This window comes from Hippocampus bargibanti, linkage group LG02 (genome assembly GCF_051943395.1).
Source record: "Hippocampus bargibanti isolate YZ-2025 linkage group LG02, ASM5194339v1, whole genome shotgun sequence".
Lineage (NCBI taxonomy): Eukaryota > Metazoa > Chordata > Actinopteri > Syngnathiformes > Syngnathidae > Hippocampus > Hippocampus bargibanti.
The window spans coordinates 23,631,653-23,656,198 of NC_142735.1; the positions used below are offsets into that span (position 1 = coordinate 23,631,653).

General features: G+C 43.5%; 1 protein-coding gene across 39 annotated transcripts in view; it reads left to right on the plus strand.

Annotated features, from left to right (window-relative positions):
- ptprda (protein tyrosine phosphatase receptor type Da) overlaps window positions 1-24,546 on the plus strand; it is a 348,859-nt gene that overhangs the window by 319,124 nt on the left and 5,189 nt on the right. For 9 of the 39 annotated variants that reach the window (XM_088990303.1, XM_088990302.1, XM_088990308.1 and 6 more), the window contains 17 exons: window positions 375-568; window positions 721-747; window positions 1,002-1,119; window positions 1,259-1,846; window positions 2,156-2,256; window positions 4,317-4,573; window positions 4,954-5,047; window positions 6,679-6,888; window positions 11,244-11,404; window positions 12,063-12,074; window positions 12,233-12,345; window positions 14,838-14,879; window positions 15,361-15,458; window positions 17,219-17,342; window positions 19,163-19,338; window positions 19,793-19,912; window positions 19,990-20,144. In XM_088990303.1, the coding sequence (XP_088846429.1) occupies window positions 375-568; window positions 721-747; window positions 1,002-1,119; window positions 1,259-1,846; window positions 2,156-2,256; window positions 4,317-4,573; window positions 4,954-5,047; window positions 6,679-6,888; window positions 11,244-11,404; window positions 12,063-12,074; window positions 12,233-12,345; window positions 14,838-14,879; window positions 15,361-15,458; window positions 17,219-17,342; window positions 19,163-19,338; window positions 19,793-19,912; window positions 19,990-20,144 (2,590 nt within the window). The remainder of the gene's footprint in view (window positions 1-374; window positions 569-720; window positions 748-1,001; window positions 1,120-1,258; window positions 1,847-2,155; window positions 2,257-4,316; window positions 4,574-4,953; window positions 5,048-6,678; window positions 6,889-11,243; window positions 11,405-12,062; window positions 12,075-12,232; window positions 12,346-14,837; window positions 14,880-15,360; window positions 15,459-17,218; window positions 17,343-19,162; window positions 19,339-19,792; window positions 19,913-19,989; window positions 20,145-24,546) is intronic. The other 30 variants (XM_088990306.1, XM_088990307.1, XM_088990335.1 and 27 more) reach the window with 15 other exon arrangements.

Sequence of the window (24,546 nt, forward strand, 5' to 3'; positions counted from 1 at the left end):
ACTGTGATGTGGTTGAATCATTTTTATTGTCATCTATTTTTTGCTTGCTTCATAGCCAAAAATTCTTGCTGCGCTTCAAGCTTTGAATCGCTTGAAGCCACTCTTTTGGCTCCACACGTTTTTCCCACTCTACCCATTTTTAATGTTTCAAGATCAAGGTCTATTACCAGACCAACAGTATTTTTGCTGTTATTTTTACCCCCTTTTGCCATTGTTGAGATATTCTCACTGCAATTTTGTGATTTTCCATTTTTTTTGCGGGGGTGGTCACTATTTTGCGATTCTAAGATTAGATTCTAAACCGCGATTCAATAGGTTGACTGTTATGTTGACCTTTTTTCCCCGTCCCATTCTATCCTACGGTGTCCCTTCAGTTCCTAGCGGGCCACCTCGTAAAGTCGAGGTGGAAGCTGTCAACTCGTCGTCAATTAAAGTCATCTGGCGCTCACCAATGCACACCAAGCAACATGGGCAGATCCGGGGGTACCAGGTGCACTATGTCAGGATGCTTAATGGGGAGCCCTTAGGACAGCCCGTCATCAAGGATATCCTGATGGATGATGCCGAGGTATGCAGAACAACACGATTTATCTCCTTTTAATTCACAGGCAAATTGGGAAAATAACTGGGATTATGAATCATATGATTTAGCGGAGTGACGGCAAACGTGATTAATGATTATTGGCTTTATGTGTTGTCTCTTTCCCTAAACCCAATCAGTGGGAATATGATGATTCAACTGATCATGTGAGTAGTCCAAACAGATAGTCTTACCTCCCTCCCAACCCGACCCCCAACACCACACCCGCTGTCGTCCTAAGCATGAATGGCATGTGAATTTTGTGCAGTTCATCAATAGGCAGCCTATCAATATATATTAAGACTCAGCCATCCCTACCCTTGTTCACTGGAAGCATGCCTACCTATGTGCCTGTTCTGTGTACACGCTGTGAAATACCAACGACTCGTCAACATGTCGTTAAAGTCCGGCCTCTCAACAGGAAATGCTCATCTCCGAGCTGCAGGCCGAGACCACGTATTCCGTTACTGTGGCGGCCTATACCACAAAGGGTGACGGCGCACGCAGCAAGCCCAAACTTGTTATGACCAATGGGGCAGGTATGTTGACTTGTGCATTTACATCAAGGTGGGTGACTGTACCATAATGTGCGCGGGTTCATGTTTAGAATGTCTTTACCACTCAGTATGAGCTGCAGGAACATGCTCAGTAACATTATGCCTCTGTCTATTGCCATAGTCCCCGATAAACCTCGGCTAATGGTCAGTACCACCAACATGGGCACCGCTCTCCTCCAATGGCATCCGCCAGCAGTCACCCACGGGCCTCTGCAAGGTTACCGCCTCCGCTTCGGCCGCAAAGACCGGGAACCGTTGACAGTCATCGAGTTCGCCGAGCGGGACAACCACTATACCACCCGGGAGATCCATAAGGGCGCCTCGTACACGTTCCGGCTTTCGGCACGCAATAAGGTGGGATTTGGCGAAGAGACAGTCAAGGAGGTGACCACCAATGAGGATGTGCCTAGTGGCTACCCCCAGTGGATCACGGCAGACGCCGCCACAACCTCCACGATTCAGGTCAGCTGGCAGGAGGTGCTGCTGGCCGAGCGCAACGGCCAAATCGCCAAGTATGCACTGCAGTACAAGGACATCAACAGCCCGCGCAGTCCCTCGGAACTCTTTATCACCGCCCCCGAATCCATGGTCATCTTGGACGGCCTTAAGGCAGATACCACTTACGATATTAAAATGTGTGCCTTCACCAGCAAGGGTTCCGGTCCCTATAGCCCAAGTGTCCAAATCAGGACACAACCTTTGGATCAAGGTATGACTAGTCCCTCATTCATCTTAGCTCTTGCTTGCTTTGTCCACTATTCATCTAACAAGCTCAAAAAGGCAGCTCGTAACCACAAGAAGGTATTCAGATTTAGTTGTCATCTCCGTCCAGCCGTTTATTCCCTCCCATTTGTTTGTGTCTTAAAAGTCAGTTCATTGCATATTATGGTCGGTGTTAAGGTAAGAGGACAGTTTTCAGGGTGCAGTAGTCTTTTTTGGAGGTTTTATGAAGGTAAGTTATGGCAAAGGGGAGCAGCAAGAGGACGTGTCTAAATCAGCCGCTCCCCCTTTCTTTTAGCAGTGTTTGCAAAAAATTTCCATGTGAGAGCTGCCATGAAGACATCTGTGCTGCTGACGTGGGAGATCCCCGACACCTACAACGCCGCTCAGCCTTTCACGGTAAACTCATGCATGTGGAGTACCTTTGAGTCAAGGTGAAAGTTCTGCAATAGTTGAATTTTTGGGGGTGGCGGTTGATAGTGTTTCAAAACAGAGAGTAAGAGAATGCTGCAAGTGAAAGATTTAATTCCTTGTATCAGTTTCTGAAACTCGGACACCAGGGCAGACAACTCTTAAAAGTTGCCTGCCCGGCCATAAAAGTTGCCTTCCCGATTTTTCACAACTTGACACACAATAGGACAACTAATCACAAAAAAGTATTAAAGGATTGATAATCAGAATATATGACAGAATAACACTTTAAAATTAAGTAACTGTTGTACCTACCACAAAGGATTATTTTGTTGTAAATATCCTTTGCTGATGATTTTGCTCCAGTTGTCGTTTGTCCATACACTTCCCGGCAGTTGTGTTGCGTCGTCTGCTGCAAGTCTTTCCACGATGCTCTCAATGTCACGTATTGCAAGGTGGTGATGGCGGGTGCGGATCCCAAAAAGCAGGCAGGAGGGAGCAGGAGGTTATTTGTCAAATTGTATTAAAATAAAGGTCAGCAGGAACAAAATGTAAAACATCAAAATGATCTGAACAGAAAAAAGTATCAAAAGAAAACCAAGTTTTACCATCCCTCTCGCACGTTCACGCGACGACGCATGGCTCAGCGCGGACGTCGAACTGCCAGGCGCAAAGTGGCACCCCGGACGGCCGTATGGGACCAGGTCTCGGCCGGACGCCGACGTGGGCGTCAACTGCCCGGCACCGGGCAAACGAGACCAGTCCTGAGCCGCTCCGGGATCCAGCGGTGAGTGGGGTCTCGGACTGACGTGACGCGGACGTTGCACGGCTCGTCATGGATGCGACTCAATTCGTCATGCACGACGACACCGTGGCTGGACGTGGGCGTGCACTGCCAGACACCCAGTGTCACCCTGGACGGCCACCTGGAAGGAGGTGTCGGCCGGACGTTGACGTGGACGTTACGGCTCGTCGAGTGACGCAATTCAAACTCGACGAGGCGTGGGCTAACGTGGACCTAGCATTGCCAGGCACAGGGTGGAATTGAGACGGGTCCGTTGTACCTGCGGGATCCGATGGTTGGTCGGTTCATTCTGTCACATTTTGCAAGGTGGTGATGGCGGGTGCGGATCCCAAAAAGCAGGCAGGAGGGAGCAGGAGGTTGTTTGACAAATTGTATTACAATAAAAGTCAGCGGGAACAAAATGTAAAACATCAAAATGATCTGAACAGAAAAAAGTATCAAAAGAAAACCAAGTGTAAAAGTCCACCAAGAAACACCCGCACAGCATACAATGCATGCAATTGCAGACAAAGCATGCAACAAACAATGAACCGACACCGGATGGTCGTGCCGGGAGTCCTTTTAAGTGTCAGTGATTAATACGACCAGCACCTGCGAGGCTGCAGGCAGGGCTGACATCGCTACCCGTTGGTCGCCAATCCGACCGTGGCAGTCCGCCACTGATCGGGACGACCAGCACCTGTGCAGGTGCAGGCGGGGCCGACAGCGCCACTCGTTGGTCGCCAACCAGATCATGACACTCAATGTACGTTTACGTTTTGTAGCGTCCTGAATCATCACCATCACCAGCGTCATAAATTTTGTTAGCTTCTTTTGATTCTCTCTTCTGGGGATGAGGTTTTGGCTTGATTCCTAACCACTGAACCATTTTTCTTGTGTTCTCTGTGCGTCTACTTTTGAAAATGACATGCAAATGCACGACCTGATAATGCTCGGGAAAGTCCGGGCGCAAAGTTATTCGATGCAGGCTTCTGATTGATTGGCTGCCGAGTATGTCAATTGCCAAACGAACGGAAATTAAAAATTGCCAAACGAACCGACATTCCTAAATTTCAAACCGAACGAATATTTCGAAATCGGAATAAAGCAAACGTTTGATTTGAAAAAACAGGTTCGGTTTTTTTTTCTGGAAAAAGTTGTCTGTCACTCATGCAGAGAGGTTTGGGAAGTTGTACGCGCGGCGTAAAAGTTACACGCCTCGGGCATCCGGGCAGACTTTATTTCAAACACTGCTTGTATCCAGATCCTGTACGATGACGGGCAAAGCGTGGAGGTGGACGGAAAACTGACGCAGAAACTAATTACGGGCCTTCAACCGGAGACACAATACTCCTTCCTGTTGACCAATCGTGGCAACAGTGCCGGCGGTCTGCAGCACCGCGTGGCGACCATGACCGCGCCCGACATCCTCCGCACCAAGCCCTACCCGATTGGCAAGACCAACACCGATGGCATGGTGACGGTGACGCTCCCATCGGTGCAGACGTCAGAAAAAGTGCGGTGAGTGCCGCTCAGGAACCACTCACTTCTCATGTGTTTCACTGCAACATCAGTTGATGCCCCATGACAAGCCTTTAAGGTACTTGTCTTATTGCCATTCAAAGCTAAAACCTCATGTTAAGTTGTTCTGTTTTCACATTACTTTGAAAAACTAATGTATGAAGTATATATTGAGTGCAAGAATTAAAAAAAAAGTTTCCATCTTCGGTACAGCAATACCAAATTCACTAAAGTTAAGTATCTCAAGACAACCTGTGGTAAATTGGCAACTCCTGTATGAAACAAACTTGTCAAAATGCTCGTATCTCAAGACAACATTTGAGAAGTTGCTCCGACATCCTTCTGAAATCTTATCTTACACCGAGATCTTGTTTTACCAGGGCATATTACATCGTGGTGGTGCCCCTGAAGAAGCAACGCAGCGGCAAGTTTGGCAAACCCTGGGACAATCCCGACGAGATGAATTTCGAGGAGGTAGGCGACTTTGACCCACACGTCTCTCTTCAAAAGCCTGTGAATGCAAACACAGGCGTGAAGTAGCCGTTGGAGAGGCACCACGAAAACCGATCCCGCCACCCTACCCCGTAGTCCTCTTTGCGGTTTTCGCAATTATTTGACGAGCCGGAAGAGAGCTTCCATCACCAGCTGAGGTGACGGATGCTCAATTCACGACCTGACTTTTATATTTAGCCCATTTAGTCTTCTAAATCTTGAGAGCTTCGCTACAAGATTCCAAAGCCATGCATCGTATTTTCACTCCAGCCCAAGAATATATCATGTGGCGGGAAGGCTGAAAGCAACTGCGCACTCCCTTCCATCTGGCATTGGCTTTTACAGCTCAAGCCTGCGGGCCCCGTGTCTGGAGCCTTGACCGATTGCCCAAAAAAGTCGCCGCGCTGTCAGAATTTATTTGTTTGTCAATACTGGCACTCACCTTTTCACAACTTTTCCCAAGGGCAACTAGATTCCGTCGCTGTTGACAGCAGAGATGATTGAAGACATTATCGGGCGGCTCCAACAGCCCTACAGCCAAAACAGAGCAAAACACACATCGGCGGAGTCTGATGTGAATGACAAGCGCATGCATTGTTCACCACACATGCACGCTGATGATCGGTGCACCCGAGTCACAGATGTGAATCTGGAATGACTTGACGAGTGTGATTAGCATAATTAGCAGCCTCATGGCAAATAAATGGACTTCTACTCCAGGGAAATCCGATACGTAAAATTCATGTCGAAAAAAATAGATAACATTGCAATTTTTTGTAAAAGCCACATACTGGATAGATGGTTGTCAACATATTTTGTAAATGACTTTTACTCATTTCCTCATGCTCAGCTAGATGGATTGGGTTTTGGCAAACATTGTGTAATTTGAAGGAATGCACTTTTCATTCATTGTTATTTTCAAGTATTTGGGTGTTGTCAAATTTAAATAAAATGTCTTTTACATTGGGGGTAAACAAATTCTAGGCATCTATATCATATATGTAGATAGACTGAGAGAGAGAGAGAAAGATAGATAGGTAGATAGGTCCAAAGATAGATAGTATATATATATTAGTTCAATATATTTTTAAATATGAAAACTTCTCCCAATTTTATAAAATATGAGGAATAGCCTGAATTGTTGGGATACTCTTTCTTTGGATTGGATTGGATTGGATTGGATATGCCTTTATTAGTCTCACAGTGGAGAAATTTACATTTCACAGCAGCAAAGTGATGACTTTGCAAATTTGATAGCAATTTTGAAGTTCATCTACTGCAGAGTGTAGCTCAAACTCACGTTCAAACTTAGCTCTGTTTTACACGACGCAGATTCAGAAAATGGCAAGACACGATTGCAATTTGAATTGTGATCGTCACTTTTGATGCAATTGCAGTTTTGTCAGCTTATTTTTCCAACCAGAAAAAGAGATAAAGTAAGTCAGATCTGTCAGCGCTCTCCCTTCCGCTATCAGCGTTTGCAGCTTGTGAACAACAAAGAAGGGGAAAAAAATCTTGACAGGCAGATATGGTTTGTTGTGGTTTTCATGTGTTTCCTACAGCACACTCCCACATCTTATCGTATGCCTCTTTTGCTCCCGCACACATCGTAGCTGCTAAAGGAGATAAACCGCACAAGCAGAGGCCTCCGGCGCCGCAGACAGGCGGAGCCCAAGGCATACATCGCCGCCTACTTCCAAAACCTGCCCAAAGACTTCACACTGGGCGACGGCAAGTTCTACGGCGACTTCGAAAACAAGCCACTGCAAAACGGCCAGGAGTACGTCTTCTTTGTGCTTGCGGCTCTGGAGATATCCGACAATGTGAGGATTTTATCTTTTTGGAGTTGATACAGATTAGAAAAAGACCACAGTGCGTGTCTGTTCTGCTGTGAACTCTGCCTAGAAACAAGTGATTTCATATTGTTTACAGTTGTGATGTCATATTGTTGTTTTTTTTTTTTTTTTTCATTTTTGTATTTTATATCCAGCTTACTTTCATTCATGTCACAGGTCAGATGGAGCCACTGTTCACACTTTCAATGAACATTGCTTTTTAAACGTGAAACCAAGCGGTCGTAATGTTCTCTCCCCTCTGTCAATAGCATGCATAATACGGGGCCACCATTTGCACCCGCTTCGACGTGTTAATTTGAGCCCTTTCAAGATTTGCAAAACTTGAGAAGCCTGAGGGCGAGAAGTCCCCATAAGACCGGAGCTGATTACAAGACCACCTCGATAACAGGGCGTTTCTTTAATTACGTCCCGTCTGGCTTATCTCTTTGGCTGCAGCCTAAGCGCGTGTATGTAAATGAAAGCGTCAGAAAAGCAGCGTGATTAAGTCGGCAAGATGATGGACGGGATGAGCTTTGCGAGGGGGTGCGGGGGGTATACTTCCTTCCTCTTACAGGTCTTTGCTAACCTTGAATGCAGGTGAAATGATAATGACTCGCGAAGAAATATCTCCAATTTTACTCACTTCAGCATCATATTTTTTCTTCCCAAAGGACACGTCTTTCCCAAACTACTTATTTAACTTCTGCTTCTGCTTGAGTACATAATGGCTCAATCACGTACGTTCTCTTTTTACAATGTTGGGGACTGATGAAAAGGTTCTTCTTCTGGGGGAATTTTCTTATTTAGAAAATTTAAAAAGTAGACGTGTTTTCCATGTAAATGACCTAATCCGTTCCAAGCCACTCCCAAATTCCGACATAAATCTTTTGTAAAGCATAAAATTGTATCAAAATAGGAACAAAAATAAATGTTAGAATTATATTATTGCACAATAAATGAGAGTTGTGTCTCATGGAAAAATGAAAAATTGAATCTTCTTCTTCTTTTCCTTTCGGCTTTTCCCCTCAGGGGTCGCCACAGCGAATCAGTGTGCGAATCAGATCCTCCATCTATCCCGGTTTTGTGCATCCTCTTCTCTCACACCAGCTACCTTCATGTCCTCTTTGACCACATCCATAAACTTCCTCTTCGGTCTTCCTCTCGGTCTCCTGCCTGGCAGTTCAAGGCTCAGCATTCTTCTCCCTATATAGTCACTCGCTCTCCTCTGGACATGTCCAAACCATCTCAGTCTGGCCTCTCTGACTTTCTCTCCAACGCCTCTTATGTACTCATTCCTGATCCTTTCCAACCTGGTCACTCCCAAAGAAAACCTCAACATCTTCAGCTCTGCTACCTCCAGCTCTGCTTCCTGTCTTTTCTTCAGTGGCACTGTCTCCAGTCCGAACATCGTGGCTGGTCTGACCACGGTTTTACACACTTTTCCTTTCATCCTAGCTGAAACCCTTCTATCATACATCACACCTGACATTTTTCTCCAGCCGCTCCAGCCTGCCTGGACACGCTTCTTCACCTCTTTTCCACACTCTCCATTGCTCTGGACAGTTGACCCCAAGTACTTAAAATCCTCCACATTCTTTATCTCTTCCCCCTGTAGCATCACACTTGCACTTGGATCCATCTCATTCACACACATATATTCCGTCTTGCTGCGACTGATCTTCATTCCTCTCTTTTCCAGGGCATAGCTCCACATCTCTAGTTTCTCCGCCACCTGCTCCCTGTTCTCGCTACAGATCACAATGTCATCTGCAAACATCATGGTCCAAGGAGATTCTTGTCTAACATCGTCTGTCAGCCTGTCCATCACCATAGCAAACAAGAAGGGGCTCAGAGCTGACCCCTGGTGGAGTCCCACCTCCACCTTGAATTCCTCAGTCACACCGACAGCACACCTCACAAGTGTCTTACAGTCATGATACATGTCTTGCACCTCTCTGACATACTTTTCCGTCACTCCAGACTTCCTCATGCAATGCCACAGCTCTTCGATGGGCACCCTGTCATACGCTTTCTCAAGATCTACAAAGACACAATGCAATTCCTTCTGACCTTCTCTGTACTTCTCTATCAGCATTCTTAAAGCAAACACTGCATCTGTCGTACTCTTTTTTGGCATGAAGCCATACTGCTGCTCACAAATGTTCACTTATGCTCTTAGTCTCGCTTCATCAACTTTATTCCTCTGTAATTAGTACAACTCTGCACATCTCCTTTGTTCTTAAAAATGGGCACGAGTACACCTCGTCTCCATTCTTCTGGCATCTGTCCACCATCTAAGATCTTGTTGAATAACCCAGTCAAGAACACCACCGCCACTTCTCCAAGACACTTCCATACCTTGATTGGTAAATCATCAGGCCCGAGTGCCTTTCCCGCCTTCATCCTCTTCAGCGCCCTCCTCACTTCATCCTGCGAATGCTTGCTACGTCTTGGTCCACAACAGTCACGTCTTCTTCTCTTTGTTCCTTCTCATTTTCCTCATTCATCAATTCTTCAAAGTACACTTTCCATCTTGCCATCACACTACTGGCACCTGTTAATATATTGCCATCTCTATCCTTAATTACCCGAACCTGCTGCAGGTCCTTACCATCTTTGTCTCTCTGTCTCGCCAGCCTGTAAAGATCAGTCTCACCTTCCTTGCTGTCCAGCCGAGCATACAAGTCATCATAGGCCTCTTGTTTGGCCTTTGCCACCTTTACTTTAACCATGCGCTGCATCTCCTTGTACTGCTGTCTACTCTCGTCCGTCCTCTCGGTGTCCCACTTCTTCTTTGCTAACCTCTTTCTCTGTATACACTTCTGCACCTCCCCATTCCACCACCAAGTCTCCTTAACTACCTTTCTTCCACTCGATACACCAAGTACTTTCCGACCCGTGTCTCTGATTATGTTCGCAGTAGTTTGCCAGTCATCTGGAAGGACCTCTTGCCCACCCAGTGCTTGTCTTACCGCCTTCCTAAATGTCATGCAACACTCTTCCTTTTTCAACATCCACCATTTTGTCCTCACTTCAGCCTTTGGTTTCTTCATCTTCCTCACTGCCAGCGTCATCCTACACACCACCAACCTATGCTGTCTGGCTACACTATCACCAACCACTACTTTGCAGTCACTGATTTCCTTTAGATGGTGCCGTTGACACAAAATGTAGTCTACCTGTGTACTTCTGCCTCCACTCTCGACCTTTACCTGTCATTGTTCCTACATTCAAAGTTCCTACTCTTAGTTCTATACTCTTGGTGTTCCATTTCTCTCTTTTCCTCCGGGTACACCTCCCTCCTCTCCTTCTTCGACCGACAGTAGTCCATTTTCCACTGGCACCCTGAAGGTCAACAGTACCAATGGCGGCCGTTGTTAACCCGGGTCTCGACCGATCCGGTATGGGATTCATAGGTTTGATTCGCATATTTGTTTTGGCAATTTTTTTTACGTCGGATGCCCTTCCTGACACAACCCTCTGTATTTATCCGGGCTTGGGACCGGCACAATAAGAAACTGTCTTGTGCCCCCTTGTGGCTACATTAAAAAATGAAAAATTGAGTAAAGAGTGAAAAAATCATGGTAATTTAACTTTTAACTGTGCATTCCATGTTTTTTCACTGTTTTATTGATGTTCTCTCTCTGGTGTGTTTTTTTTACCAGGCGTTTTGTAAAGAACTGATCCAAATGGTTTGCTTTTGTCGGCTTTTAACAATGTGTCAAAAATATCCGAGACAACCGCCAGCATTATGATCGATCGCCCGACTGTTGAACACTTTTTCTCGGTTATTCACATTGACGTAAAACTATCGGAACGCCTCATGATCCGAAGTGTGAATGTCGAGGACACTACATTCTCAAATACGGTAGATGTCCCTCTTAGCTAATGGGATGCCATGATGATGCTTAGTAACAGCCAATGGCAGAGCAGCTACATAAGTTGCATTCAGGAACATTGGAGCTGCGAGTGGCTGCCAATGTTGTTTTGTATGTTGAACTTCATTTCATAACAAGAGGCAAGCACTTTGTAACTTGAAAATTTCGTATGAGGTAGAGGTCTCACTTCTCCACCTCGCCTAAGATAATTTTTGATACCGCACAAGAAAATCGTCAGCATTTCAGAGACCACATGCGTCTTCACCACCATGTATACAAATACAGTGTGGGTGCTTAATCTTATATCACACCTTAATTTGTGGTTTTGGTAGATGCTGCTGTTTTGATTAACAATGTCATTATTTATTTTACCTGGTCACTTGTTGCTCGGTAGACCGCATGGGACTCAAGTACAGGTGTATGTTGTTCCTAAAGATGTCCTATTGCGAAATGTTGCCATTTTAGATCATGTACGCCACTAGCCCGTACTCTGACCCTGTGGTTTCGGCCGACCTTGACCCTCAGCCAATCATCGACGAGGAGGAGGGTCTCATCTGGGTGGTGGGGCCCGTACTCGCCGTGGTTTTCATCATATGCATCGTCATCGCCATCCTGCTGTACAAGAGGTGAGTGCAACGATGCAATCACACAACGCTTCAATCTTTTCTATAGCAAAGTGCAGTATCAATATTTTCATCTTTTTTCAGGAAAGAACAAAATTTACAGAAGGGACATTGTGGATTTGTGTCGCAGGAGTCAATGAGTTACATAGAGTGTGCGCAGGTCAGCTATCAGTAAACCTAACCATCAAATGAATCATCTAAGCCAAGTTTTAGCTTCAAAATTGCTAAAATTGGAATGTCAGACTCAAATATCCAATCTATATGGTATATAGTGCACCAAATGTTTGGCACTGAACTTATGTAGCGTTGCAGCCCTACCCACATCCCGATGATTCAATAAGACGATGGTTGCGACGAAAGCCAAATGCGGCAATTAGAACCTGGAAGATGACTTTGATGCTTGAACAAGAACCAATCAACCCAAAATGCTCCAATGTTTGAAAATTGCTTGCACCTGGCACTCTCCACATTCATTGAAATGGAGCTTGCCACCGCAGAACTGAGCAGTATCTCTTATAGCGAGCTGTCACTAAAAAGTCAAAACTGAGATACAATTACTGTCATTTTTTTTCTCGTGTGTGTGTGTGTGTGTTTCGCTTTATGGGGCCAAAGCACTTACATGTTGTTTCAATATTTCTCTTCTTGCTAACCTTTGAAACAGCAAACCCGACAGGTAAGAGAACCAAAGAATTCAAATGAAAATGTCCTCACCCTTATCAAAGACTATCTCTCGCGTTCCTTGCCACGATCATCCCAACACAGTAAACTCTCATGATTCACAAAGCGTTCTTGGTTCTCGCCATCTTGAATGGACTTCTCAATCTGTTACAGGAAAAGGGCCGAGTCGGAAGCAAGGAAAGGTAGCCTCCCCAATAGCAAGGAGATGCCCTTGCATCACCCAACCGACCCCGTTGAGCTTCGACGCCTCAACTTTCAAACGCCTGGTAAGTGATCATCCGACAACATTTACTCCGGTGGACAGCTTATCGTGTTATCAAGTGACAAGCTGTGTTAAAAAAGAATTAATATACGATCACTCGATGTGGAGATCAGTACAAAGTCTCACTCCTAAGCAGTGGAATATCCTGCGCTCAGACTCAAGGCGCAACCTTTGGACTTCAGGTTTTGGAGGGATTAGTCCGGGCGACTCGGGTGTCTGCAAAGGGTTCCTCCTTGAATACTAAACATCCAAGTACATGATCTTGGATGCAAATGTGGTGTTTCCTCCGCTCAGAGGCATTTTTACAGGGAGGTGTAAGCGGCAGGCTTGACGGTTTGGTGTCAGTTGGTTTTCTGCAAGCAGGTCTGGGTTGGAGATCTCAGTAATGGCCCCTTTCTGTGTTTTAACCAAGTAACCAGTAAATCCATATTAGAAGCATTTCACTTTGTTACCGTGATCAGATTTTGACTCATGCGTGGATGCATCCAGCGTCCATTTGTCAACTAGGACGATTTTCTCTGGCACCGCCTGCTGTGGGACACACGGGCCATACCAAATAATGTTGCTTTATCAAAGCCATCTTCCACGTAGGCTTATATGTAAAGATGATGAATTATGATGCATATTTATGAAAGCACTTTTTAGACCATTACTGGTCGTCACATGTTTTTTTCTTTCGGTTCCGACTGATCCCGTCCACCCATTATTCATGTCTCCTTCTGGACCAAAAAAGCTTTTTTTCGCTGTGCTACAAAGTACGGGACATACTCTGACGACCGCTCTCTACCTCTCTCACACAACACAAGACCACCTCTTTCCCTTCCATACCTTGCCATCACCCGTCATTGGGCGTTTTCATCTTGAAGGATGCTTGAGCGAGCGACAGAAATGGTGCTTTCATTGTCATTCGGCGGTGGAAATGGATTTTAAGTAGCAAGCTGCAATAGAAACAGCCTTTCAAGAGAGATGTGAGAGAGGATGGGGAAAATGAGGCCCTGCTTCCATTAGCTAATGCCCACTTGTGCCGGCGACACCATTGAAGTGGAGGAGGGAGCGAACGCCACTGCTCGTGTCACACAACATTGGCCAAAGGCTCGAGTGCGGTTTTCTTGTCCCAATTGTGGGAAGTGTGGATGAGCATCATCACGCTGAAATTCGTGTGCCGGCGTGTCAAGGTCAGGAAACTTTGAGGCGGAAAAAAAACTTTTTTTGCATAACTGTGTGTTCCCCAGTTGAATTGTCGCTTGATATTCACAAATGGAAATGTTCCCAGAAAAACTCGACTCTGTAAAATAATCGGTGTTGAGGAAGTATCATTGAATTGATGCATCTGGACTGTTTTAAGATTATGTTGGGGTGGAGTTAAATTTAGATGGAAGTTTTTTTTCCTTTTTGTAAAATCAAATCAGGTTTTTTTTTAGCTCAAACTGAAATAATCGTTTAATTTATGTTTCTGGTATAAATAAGGGCTGCTCTTTCACATTATACTTGCCCTCAGAGTGCCCTTACGACCGCAAACCAAAAAAATTACCTTGTTGTACGATATTTTTACCAAAGCACAATCGCTCCTTGCATTTGATTATTATCAATGCAATCAAATTTGTGGAGACAAATGTCAGTTACTTACGACAGAATTCCGAAAAAATTGAAGACTTTTACATATATTTAACTCATTCACTGCCAGACATGTGTCCACTTCAATGCCAGGGTTTTTGGCATTGTCACTCGAATTCCAGGACCTGCAGGATATTGTGTTTTAGGACTACATAAACATCCAAAGTAACCTTAGACTCTCATCTTTCATCAGAAAAAAATCCTCAATGTTATTGGTCTGGAGTTATATCATCTTGAAAAGAGGGTGGCTGTCCAAAATACAATGCTGATGATGGAACAAAGCGTGAAAAAGGGAAATGCTGCCCTCTTGTGGGCCAGAGGCCATGGCCAGCGCTTATTTGACACCAAAACAATTTAAAAAAAAAAGCTGAACACATTCAGCAATTGCACTCTAGGTCATATTTTCAATTCCCGAATACATTTTAAAAGGCAGTGAATGAGTTCAACTCATGAAAAGTCTTTTTTTTTTTAAAGTGACGTAAATACGATTTATTTGCCTAAGAGCGTGTGTGGTTCATGAAGCAGCCCAAATTTGAAGCTCTGCCTTCGAGTTTGATCGATATTGTACTGCACCTCAAATGCCCATGTCTAATTTGTGCTACTACGGTCGTTACAGCTTACGCCAATGCCTTAGCCCAGTTGTCCCTTAGCATGATGTCACTAATAATTAACTCATTGAGCAGACACGCAAATAATTTCCACTGTCTTGACGCCGTGTTTACACTAAGCGGTGCAGCGGATTTCAACACACTGCAGGCCTGTTTCGGTCTGGGTTTGCCCAAATCTCACCTCGTCCGCATCGCCGCTTAGTGTAACCACAAGGCCGTACGCAATTCACTTGGCCGCGATGACACAAATATTTAATGAGCATTTCCTCCACAGGTACGCACTCGTCCGGTCACCAAAGTAGCCTCCATTTGTCAAGTTAGTTGGCTTCAATTACACATTTGCCATGAATTCTACACTCCCCCCCCCCCCCCCCCCCCTACCGGTCTGTGCCGCCTAGCCTCCTATCCCCATCTAATCCACTTTGGTGTTAACGCCGTGTCATCAAGGGTGGCGGGAAAAATGACAGGCGCAGAACATCAATCATCCCTCTGAACAGAACTCTCTTAACATCTCCTTCTTCTCATGCTAACGTCCCAACCTAGCTTTCTTCGGGAATAAGAAACCCTTGTGTGCTAACTTCCCATTGGCCTCCATGTCGTCTCCATTCAAGCATGGCGCACAAACTAGCCTAACTCGGTCAAATCTTCCACTTCCACGCTCCTCATGCTTATCTAATCAGTGTGCTTGCGCTTGCGGGGGTTCAGATTTTTGGGAGGTTGTTTTTGTTATTGAAATCGTTGTTATTGAAAAAAGCTTCTGCATACAACCGACCCACAATTCCTTGTCTGATTGACAGGTATGGCGAACCACCCACCAATTCCCGTCATGGATTTGGCCGAGCATCTGGAGCGCTTAAAAGCCAACGATAACCTCAAGTTTTCCCAGGAGTACGAGGTGAGTCGCGATAAGCGTTTCGCCGCCGTGTGCAGCCAACAGGCGATCAGAAACAAATCCGGGAATATATCCAATAAATAAAACATTACAATTGCCTGTCTTAATAATGCCATAAAACATGTTATAATACGTTTAAAAATAATTGTTCTATATGTAATGCATGTGTGTCTGCATGAATGTAAACACGGAGGGTACATTCTGAATTTCTCCTCTGTGAGACTAATAAAGGTTATCCTAATCTAATCACATATAATATAATATAATATATGCTGGCAACCAATTCAGGGTGTCCCCCGCCTCGTGCCCGAAGACAGCTGAGATAGGCTCCAGCAACCCCCGCGACCCTAATGAGGAATAAGCGGTACGGAAAATGAGATGAGATGAGATAATATAATATAATATAATATAATATAATATAATATAATATAATATAATATAATATAATATAATATAAAATCAATCCGAAAACTCTACGAATGACTCAGGCTGAATTTAACTTAACAGTATGTATATATATATATATATATATATATATATATATATATATATATATATATGAATTTAACTTAACAGTATGTATATATATATATATATATATATATATATATATATATATATATATATATATATATATATATATATATATATATATATATATATATATATACATACTGTTTATATATATATATATATATATACATACTGTTAAGTTAAATTCAGCCCCCCCTAAAAAAAACTAACAATAATACAGTACAATACAGACACCCCAATTTATAAACAAGATACGTTCCGAGCGGTCGTTCGTTAGGTGAATTCGTTCGTAAATTGCTTCACATTTATATTTTGTAGGGTATGTCTAGTTCAGGCCTATATAAGAACTGTATGTTTAAGGTTTATATAAGTATGTTTAAGGCTTGTATAAGTAACCTGTATTGGTTTGTACTGCAAAATAAACATTTAATAAAATATATGATCTAAAAAAGATGTGTACATGTACAACTGGAGAGAATACTACATATGTTACTACAAAAATGTTTGTATGTACTGTTGTTCTTGAATGTTCGGAAGTAGGGAAGTGTCTGTACCATACATACGGATTTATATAGCGCTTTAACAACAACTTAAGCTATAACAAACATGGGCATGGACAGCTATCATATACAAAATAAAACAGTCACAAAGATAGTAGGAAGCAAACGAATCAGCCAAAGAATCATAAGGTAAGAAGGTAAATAACACAATAATACTTAAAAACGATAATAAATACATAAATAAACAAACGAACGACTGAATGAATGAATGATGGTGTTATTATGTGAAATACAATCACACCAAAAAAACACATGATATAACAAATGTGTATTCTGGCTGGAAATAAATTTAGAGTGCAGCAATGTCGGCTATAAAATGTATGAAATGAAAGTATGGGGGGGGGTGATAATATGATGTGGAATCCAATGCAATTACAACTTCTGTATTAAAAAAAAAAGTGTTTTTGGGGTTGGGGGGCAAATTGCTGTTGGTAGCTTCTCGAAAACCCATTAGAATTTTTCTATGGTTGAACCACAAATATGCAGGGTGCAGACCGTATAAATCTGCACAAAACTGATAATATATTTTATCACAAAGGCCGCCAACTGGATATCACACTCTGTAGCAAACTGTTTGAGGAAGTATTTTAACATTTTTGCTTCTTTGGGGTTATTTTTTTGAGGCTTTTTTTCTTTTTTAATATGATATTGGTTGTTCATTTGCTGCAGTCCATCGACCCCGGGCAACAGTTCACCTGGGAGCACTCCAACTTGGAGGTGAACAAACCAAAGAACCGTTACGCCAACGTAATCGCCTATGACCACTCGCGAGTCCTGCTCTCCGCAATTGACGGTATGATGCACCCTTCCTCCATTCTGCCTCACCACACCATGACCACACTGTACTCCCTCCCTTCTCCCTCGTCACACCAACATGTCATTTGCTTTCATGCCGTGGGTTGCTCGCAGGAAAATAGATGGGTTTTTGAAATAGGCAATTTTCTCCCATACCTCGCTGAGCTCGGCACTCGAATACGATTGAACAATCACTTGCAAAAACCTGAGAGATGCCTTTAACTTGGATTTCTCTCTGCAACTATTCTTTTGAATCACAAGTGGGAACGTAACACGCGACATATGCAGGTGTAGTTGCCGGGTGAAACTCACACAGTTGCAAGTTGTTTTTTTTAGCGATCCCATTGGGCCATTCCTTACTATCAAATGCAATGGAAATTCAATCAGTCATATTTTTCTTTTCCTCCAGCTCACATACATAATTAATGCAAATACTGACCGGCAGAACGGCATGAATGCATCGCAGCTAGCCCCAAAAAAAACATTTATTCACTGCTATAAAAAAAAATGTTTTTTTTTCAATTGTGAATGACTATGTCCTTAAGTGTGTCTTTTTCCTTGTCCGCTACTGAATATATGTGGAAAATAAAAACAGTGAGACCAATAAGGAGGAATGGTGGGGGTTGCAACTTCATATAGATGTGGCTTTTTCACATATTTTTATTTTGTCCCTCCGTTCAAAGTTACCTGGAAAGAAAGAAAGCTTGGAATGGAGGAAGGAGGAGAGGCCGGGGAAAGAGAGATTGGGGGGGGGTAGAGGAGGGAGGGGGTTGAGTCGAGGGAGAGGTGGTGATTCTCCAAGACGTGGCATCCATGCAGATGAGACTTATCTTGCTGAAGCATGTGTGCACCGAGCCCCGAAACTGCCTGTCCTGAAGCATTGACTGGCTGTCAGCTGTGCCTCTTTGCGCTGGATTAGGAAATAAATAAATAAATAAATAATGTGCCTTTCATTTAAAATAAGCAAACGGAGGGAGGCTTGTTTTCCCCGCACAGCAATTTTTCCACTTCTTGACTTTGAGTAAAAAAATATGACATAAATAAATTTGGTGCACCTCCAAAAAGCTCATTTTCTCCAGGAAACATTCATTGGGCATTTGGTTGTTTCCTCATGACATAGATAATCACGCTCACTTTACATCGATATTGACCAAAATGTGTCTATTTGGCGAAAAATGTGCATTATATTATATTCGATATTTTACGCTAATCCCCATTATCCTAAAATGTTGCCCTTTTTCAGAGAGATCATCCGTAAAAAAATATTGCATCTAATATTATGCGGATTTTTCACCCAAAACAAAAACAAACATGATTTTTTTTTTTTTTAATACTGTACTAAATAAATTACGAAACCTATGAAAAATGTACAGGATGTCTGGGTACGCTCTCAGTCGTACAGGAGTGGTCTATCGAGGAGGTTTCTTCAGCCTACATGCTAATGAGATGAAATCAGAGCCAGGGATAGAACAATAGAGGTAATCAGATTGGCTTCGGGAAGTGGAGGTAGAGCAGGGACCTATCAGAGCAGAGGTCTGGCACAGCCCCCTCTGTCCATTAGGGATATAGGGCCAGTGTTACCAGCATAAATTTAGTACGCTGAGGATGAGGAGCGAAACATCCGTCCCCTTCAAAGAAGTACAGATGACAGCTGAAGAAACCGTTTCCTCAATGTATAATGTGTCATAAATTTAGCTGATTTCCTTCAAAGGGTCATTAAACTCTCTCCTTCCAACAAACGTCCCGGTATTCCCCCCACCCTCTTTGATTACTCACAAACCACCACAACGTTGCTCCCTTCTTCCCTCCTCCATGTAGGCATCCCGGGAAGCGACTACATCAATGCCAACTATGTGGACGGCTACAGAAAGCAGAACGCATATATTGCCACACAAGGCTCGCTGCCCGAGACCTTTGGGGAATTCTGGCGAATGATCTGGGAACAGAGGAGCGCCATTATTGTCATGATGACCAAGCTGGAGGAGCGATCCAGGGTAGGGCATGTGACACGGAAGGCGTCTGCCAAGGCAGTATCGAAAGAGATTCGGGTTCAGGAGGTGTGTTGAATCCAAATAGGCTTTGGTGGCTGCCGCCATTGTAGCAAATGTCAATTAAAGCTGATTTTGAATACAAAAATGCCAATATAAACATGAAAGAGGCTGCTGCGTTGGGGGGTGTTTTTCAAGTCTTGACAGATGTCTACACAAGAGGATATTCCCCCTCCCACAAAACATCTTTTTAGGGTTAGTGTGCGGTCTAATTTCTGTTTCTAAGCCTTGGGGGAGGCCTGCCATCAGGAGTGGCACCCATGTTTTTGATCAGTTTTATCCGGAGTGATTTCTGTAAAAAACACGAAAGCTTTCAGGTGTATTTTAAGGTCAGGTCAAGTTTGGCTCGGATCAAGACGCTGGTAACGTAGGGGATGCTTTAATGTGGCTTTCGTTGCAGGTCAAGTGTGATCAGTACTGGCCCACCAGAGCAACGGAGACCTACGGCCTCATTCAAGTGACTCTGCTTGACACGGTGGAGTTGGCCACATACTGCGTCAGGACATTTGCCCTTTTTAAAGTAAGTGTGCTCCATTGCTCCATTTATGAGATCCGCCGTCATCGGGAATTGGACTCTGCTGTCTTTTGATCACGTAGAACGGCTCCAGCGAAAAGCGGGAGGTCCGGCAGTTCCAGTTTACAGCCTGGCCAGACCACGGGGTGCCGGAACACCCCACACCCTTTCTGGCCTTCTTGAGACGGGTAAAGTCGTGCAACCCTCCGGACGCCGGGCCCATGGTGGTGCACTGCAGGTAGCGAATTCTGTGTAAATGACAAAAATAATCTCAAGCATGAAATTGATTTCCCCCCAAACCCCCACACTTTCAGTTTGCTGGAATGAATCTATGAATACGTATGACAATGTGTGAGGGTTTTTTAATCATTTTAATGGATGAACTCATTAGCAAATAAAATCTCCCCAAATCACTTCAATGGTAGTTGGATGAACCCAGAAGTCTCATTTTGTGTTAAGCGGTGTGAACTTGCCTCTGTCACACACATATACACTCACCTTTCACATCCATCCGTCTGTGTAAGCTCTCAGTCGTACAGCCGTCATCTGTACTTTTTGGAAGTCAAAAAAGTACAGATGACGGCTGAAGAAACCTTCTCATCGTTTCACATCCATTTCAACATTTTCTATAGCCCTTGTCCTTCTCAGCTTGCCGAGCTGAGACAGCGGACTCTCCACCAACCAGTAGAAGCGAATTTATTACCTCTTAAATCAGTGTCTTATCAAATATCAGACACATGTTTAATAAATAAATAAGTTAATTAATAAAGGTTTAATAACAAACGGGTCAAGATAAAATGTAACTTAAAGGACAACCGACGCCACTGGACAAGTTGTGAAATCACTTCAAATGACTTCTACTGAGCATATTTTACAAAAATTCCACTGCATATAGCTATATTTCATGTTTTAAGACGCGTTGACTATTCAGGAAGTCTTGTTTTTGAGTTTGTGATGATTCCTGAGGTCACGTCAAGTCAGGAACACCCCTGACCGAGAAAGCGACCCACAATGCATTTTTGGTACAGTGGGACCTTGGCTAATTGGTTCCCAGAGAGAGTGTGTAAGGCGAAAAGTGTGTATCCCAAAAATTAATTTCCCATATGAAACCATAAAAATGAGAATAATCCGTTCCCATGTCTCCATAAAATATAATTTTCAAGTAAATAAGCCTTAAAACAACAAAATATACCTTATTCTATGAATAATAAATGTACTATTGTATTGTAATGAAAGAAATACACTGCACTGTATAATAAAGGCGTTTTATTTACCTTTGTGATGGTCGATGGCTTGATGGAATGGGGTGGCAGGTCGGAGAGAATTGCTGTTTGAAAGGAGTCACATTCCATAAGGACTGTAATTAAAGAAATAAACTGTACTATATAATAAAGTTGTTTTTGTGGTGGTCGTTGATGACTTGATGGAATAGGGTTCAGACTTCTCTTGCTGTGTTATGAAAGTCCGGTTAGGCATCTTTTTCAAAAAAAGGCTGGTCTCATCTGCATTAAATACTTGCTGAGGAACGAAGCCTTCTTCTTTCACCATTTCGAAGAATGATCCCTTGTATCAATAAACAGCGAACTTCCTGGTTGCCGCATGATGATAGCAGAGTGAATTAGCCGCGCTTTCTCGAATATAATTGCTTTATTTACGCTGTCGCCGGCTAGCTGCTTTTCGCTAATCCAAATTAACAGAAGTTTTTCAACCTCTTCTATTGCCCCAGAGCGTTGCTTTGACAGCACGGAAACACATTTAATGATGATAATGACATTTAGGATGATAGCAATGGTGGACTTAGCATATTGGTACTGGGCTGTTAAATCAGACAAACGCACACCTCGTTCATGTTTCTCAATGATCTCCTTCTTCTCGTTGACTGTAATTTTGTTTTGTGTCTTCTTCGGCTAAACACGAGCCTATGGTGGGGTCTTTTTCGGTCCCATAACAGCAAAAGTATCCTTAAAAGACGATCGACGTGTGCACTCAAGAGAAAGGGGGTGTGGAAAGGTAGGCTGGGGCGCTGTTCGGTCATGTGCTTTGGTGTTCTTCCGCCTAAGATTACTCCGCCAGCCATGGTGGGGCGGCGCTCCATGTTTATCCCGAAAAGTAGTGCGTATGCCAAGGTTTAATTTTCATAAATTTAACGTTCGTAAACCGAAAAATCCGTAAGGCAAGGTGTTCGTAAACCGAGGCCCCACTGTACTTTGTTTGGTCTGAAAAATTCGTGTTGATCCGTGTTGATGGCGAAATTAGAAGGAAAACACATATATAACGCAATGGTGAATCGTGTGTTGCACCAAGAATATGATTTGATTCTAGTTGACACAAATTCCCAGCAGAAAAATCAGCCCATTTCCAATGGAGCTTTGGCGCCATCTTGTGCATTTTCTGGGACGCTACACATCAGTCCTGACGGCTCGAATTGACCTTGAAGGACTTCTTTAATCGATTGCAAACATTGATGCTTTCCTCTTCAGAATGATTTGAATCATATTCATAACTGGATAAGTAACAAGAAAGCATTGTCTCCGAATCTGAAGCCATTGTTTTGATTCTCGAGCAAGGCAAGACATCTTGGCGTGATGTCATCAACAAGGGGGCGGGACCTTCTGAAACTGTAACTTTCTCAGATCGTTTTTAAGTAGTTTTGGGAGACTTTAAGTAATTTTTATTGGTGTTTTTCATTTGACTAAAAATATCAGCCTGCGTGTTTTGGGTTTTTTAGATGCAATACAATGGTTTTCTGATGTCAGTTAGGAAACTAAAAAATGGTGTTGGTTTTCCTTTAAGTTCAATATAACTGAACTGTAAACAATGAGTTGTTGTTTTGTACACCACTAGAGGGCGCCCTGTGGGAAAATGTGTAAATACCAAAGAGGAAGTAGGCGGCGGTTCACTGTTTATCAAGACATGATTACCTTTCAGTGCATTTGTATGTACAGTAGTTGCTAATTTGGTTTTGAAGAAAATCTTAAATACTACACGAAGCAGCCTGCTGGCTTATTTCAGGAAAACTTTTGACATGACAGTACAACAAGTCTTGGTGTCGTTCAACTCAGCCAACATCCCCCCCATGCGGCGCCACACAGCTAGCATAGATTTGTGCTGTGCTGTAAACATCTCCCACATTTTCAGACCCAGAAAGCCTTTTCCCCCCTCAGGTTCTCACATCTTATATAAATGACTCTCAACGTGACTCCATCAATGTCCGCGCTCCTTAGCGGGGCGCCACTAAGAGCGTTTTGTGAGTCTTCTAGAGCCAGAACGCCATCAGAAGAAAAAGTACATTCTACAGATAGAAACCGATTTCAGAAAACTGACAAAAGAGGGAAGGAGTCTCAGAGTGGGTTTGGAAATAACACATTGCAACGTTAATTACAGACGCTCGCTTCTGATTGAACACGCTAACTTTCCACAGTGGAAGAGAATGTGTGACTTAATGCAGATGGGAGCTTTTAATTCCGCCGACTCTCGATCAGAATGAAGAGAATAAAACAGATTGCATCCGTCCATCCGCCCTTGATGTTTGAATGCAATTTTGAAAAGATCCGTTTTTAATTTGAATGCTCGCAAATAGGAGCAAACTGTGAGTGTTATGCGAGGGAATGGGTGATGGAGGGGTGGTGTTCTGTCACGACCAAGCTGTGAAACATGCTACATTGATGACAAAATCAAGCAATTCCAGACGCTCGGCCAGTTGATTCGGTGCACAAATTGGAGTATTGTTCAAACACGGCATGTCACACAATTAATGATGCAACATTTATTTGGCAGCAATAGATGGATTGAGAAAATTATTTGAATATTTCAAAGTACTACCACATCAATACTTCCCAGGGTCCTTCAAAGATGAACGTATCTGAACGATTCTTAATTGTGCAATATTTCTGAATTTGGGTTAGAGTTTGGGTTAGTATTATAGGGTTAGAAGTTAGTGTTAGCATCAGGATTAAAGGTTAGTGTTAGCGTTAGAGGTTAGGGTTAGGGAGTTAGGCTTGGGGCTTATGGTTAGGGGGTTAATGTTATGGGTTTGAGTTTGGGTCAGGGAGTTAGGTTTATGTTTAGAGGGTTAGGGTTATGGGTTAGGGCTAGGGTTGTGGTAAGGGGGTTAGGGTTTGTAGTTTGTTTTAGGATTCAGAATCAGAAAACCTTTAATAATCTCACAATGAGGAAATGTGTTAAGGGTTAGGGTTTTGGGTTTACGGTTTAGGGTTTAAGGTTTTGGGTTAAGGTTAAGGTTAAGGTTAAGGTTAAGGTTTATGGTTATGTGGTGATGGTTAGCGGTAGGGATTCCTGTTTTAAGGTTACTCAACATAAGACATCAATTTATTTTTGGGGGGTGGGATTCCAACTTTCAACTTTCAAGCAAAATTCCAAGCCATGCGTTCCAACCTTGGAATGAAAGGCATTCAAATTCTTGCAACAGTTAACCGCACCAAAGTCAGCTCACCCCGGCCTGCTTGGTGTGTGTGTCGGTCCGCTTGGCACGCTCGCTGACAGCAAGAGATTTGGTAACAATACATATGTAATTGCTTTGGCTGCTCTGCATCCTTTATCTTCTTGCGGCTCAGTGCAGCTGCATTTTACAGTGTGCTTCCCTCCTCCCCACCTCCTCCCCCCATTCCCTCAACTTCTGG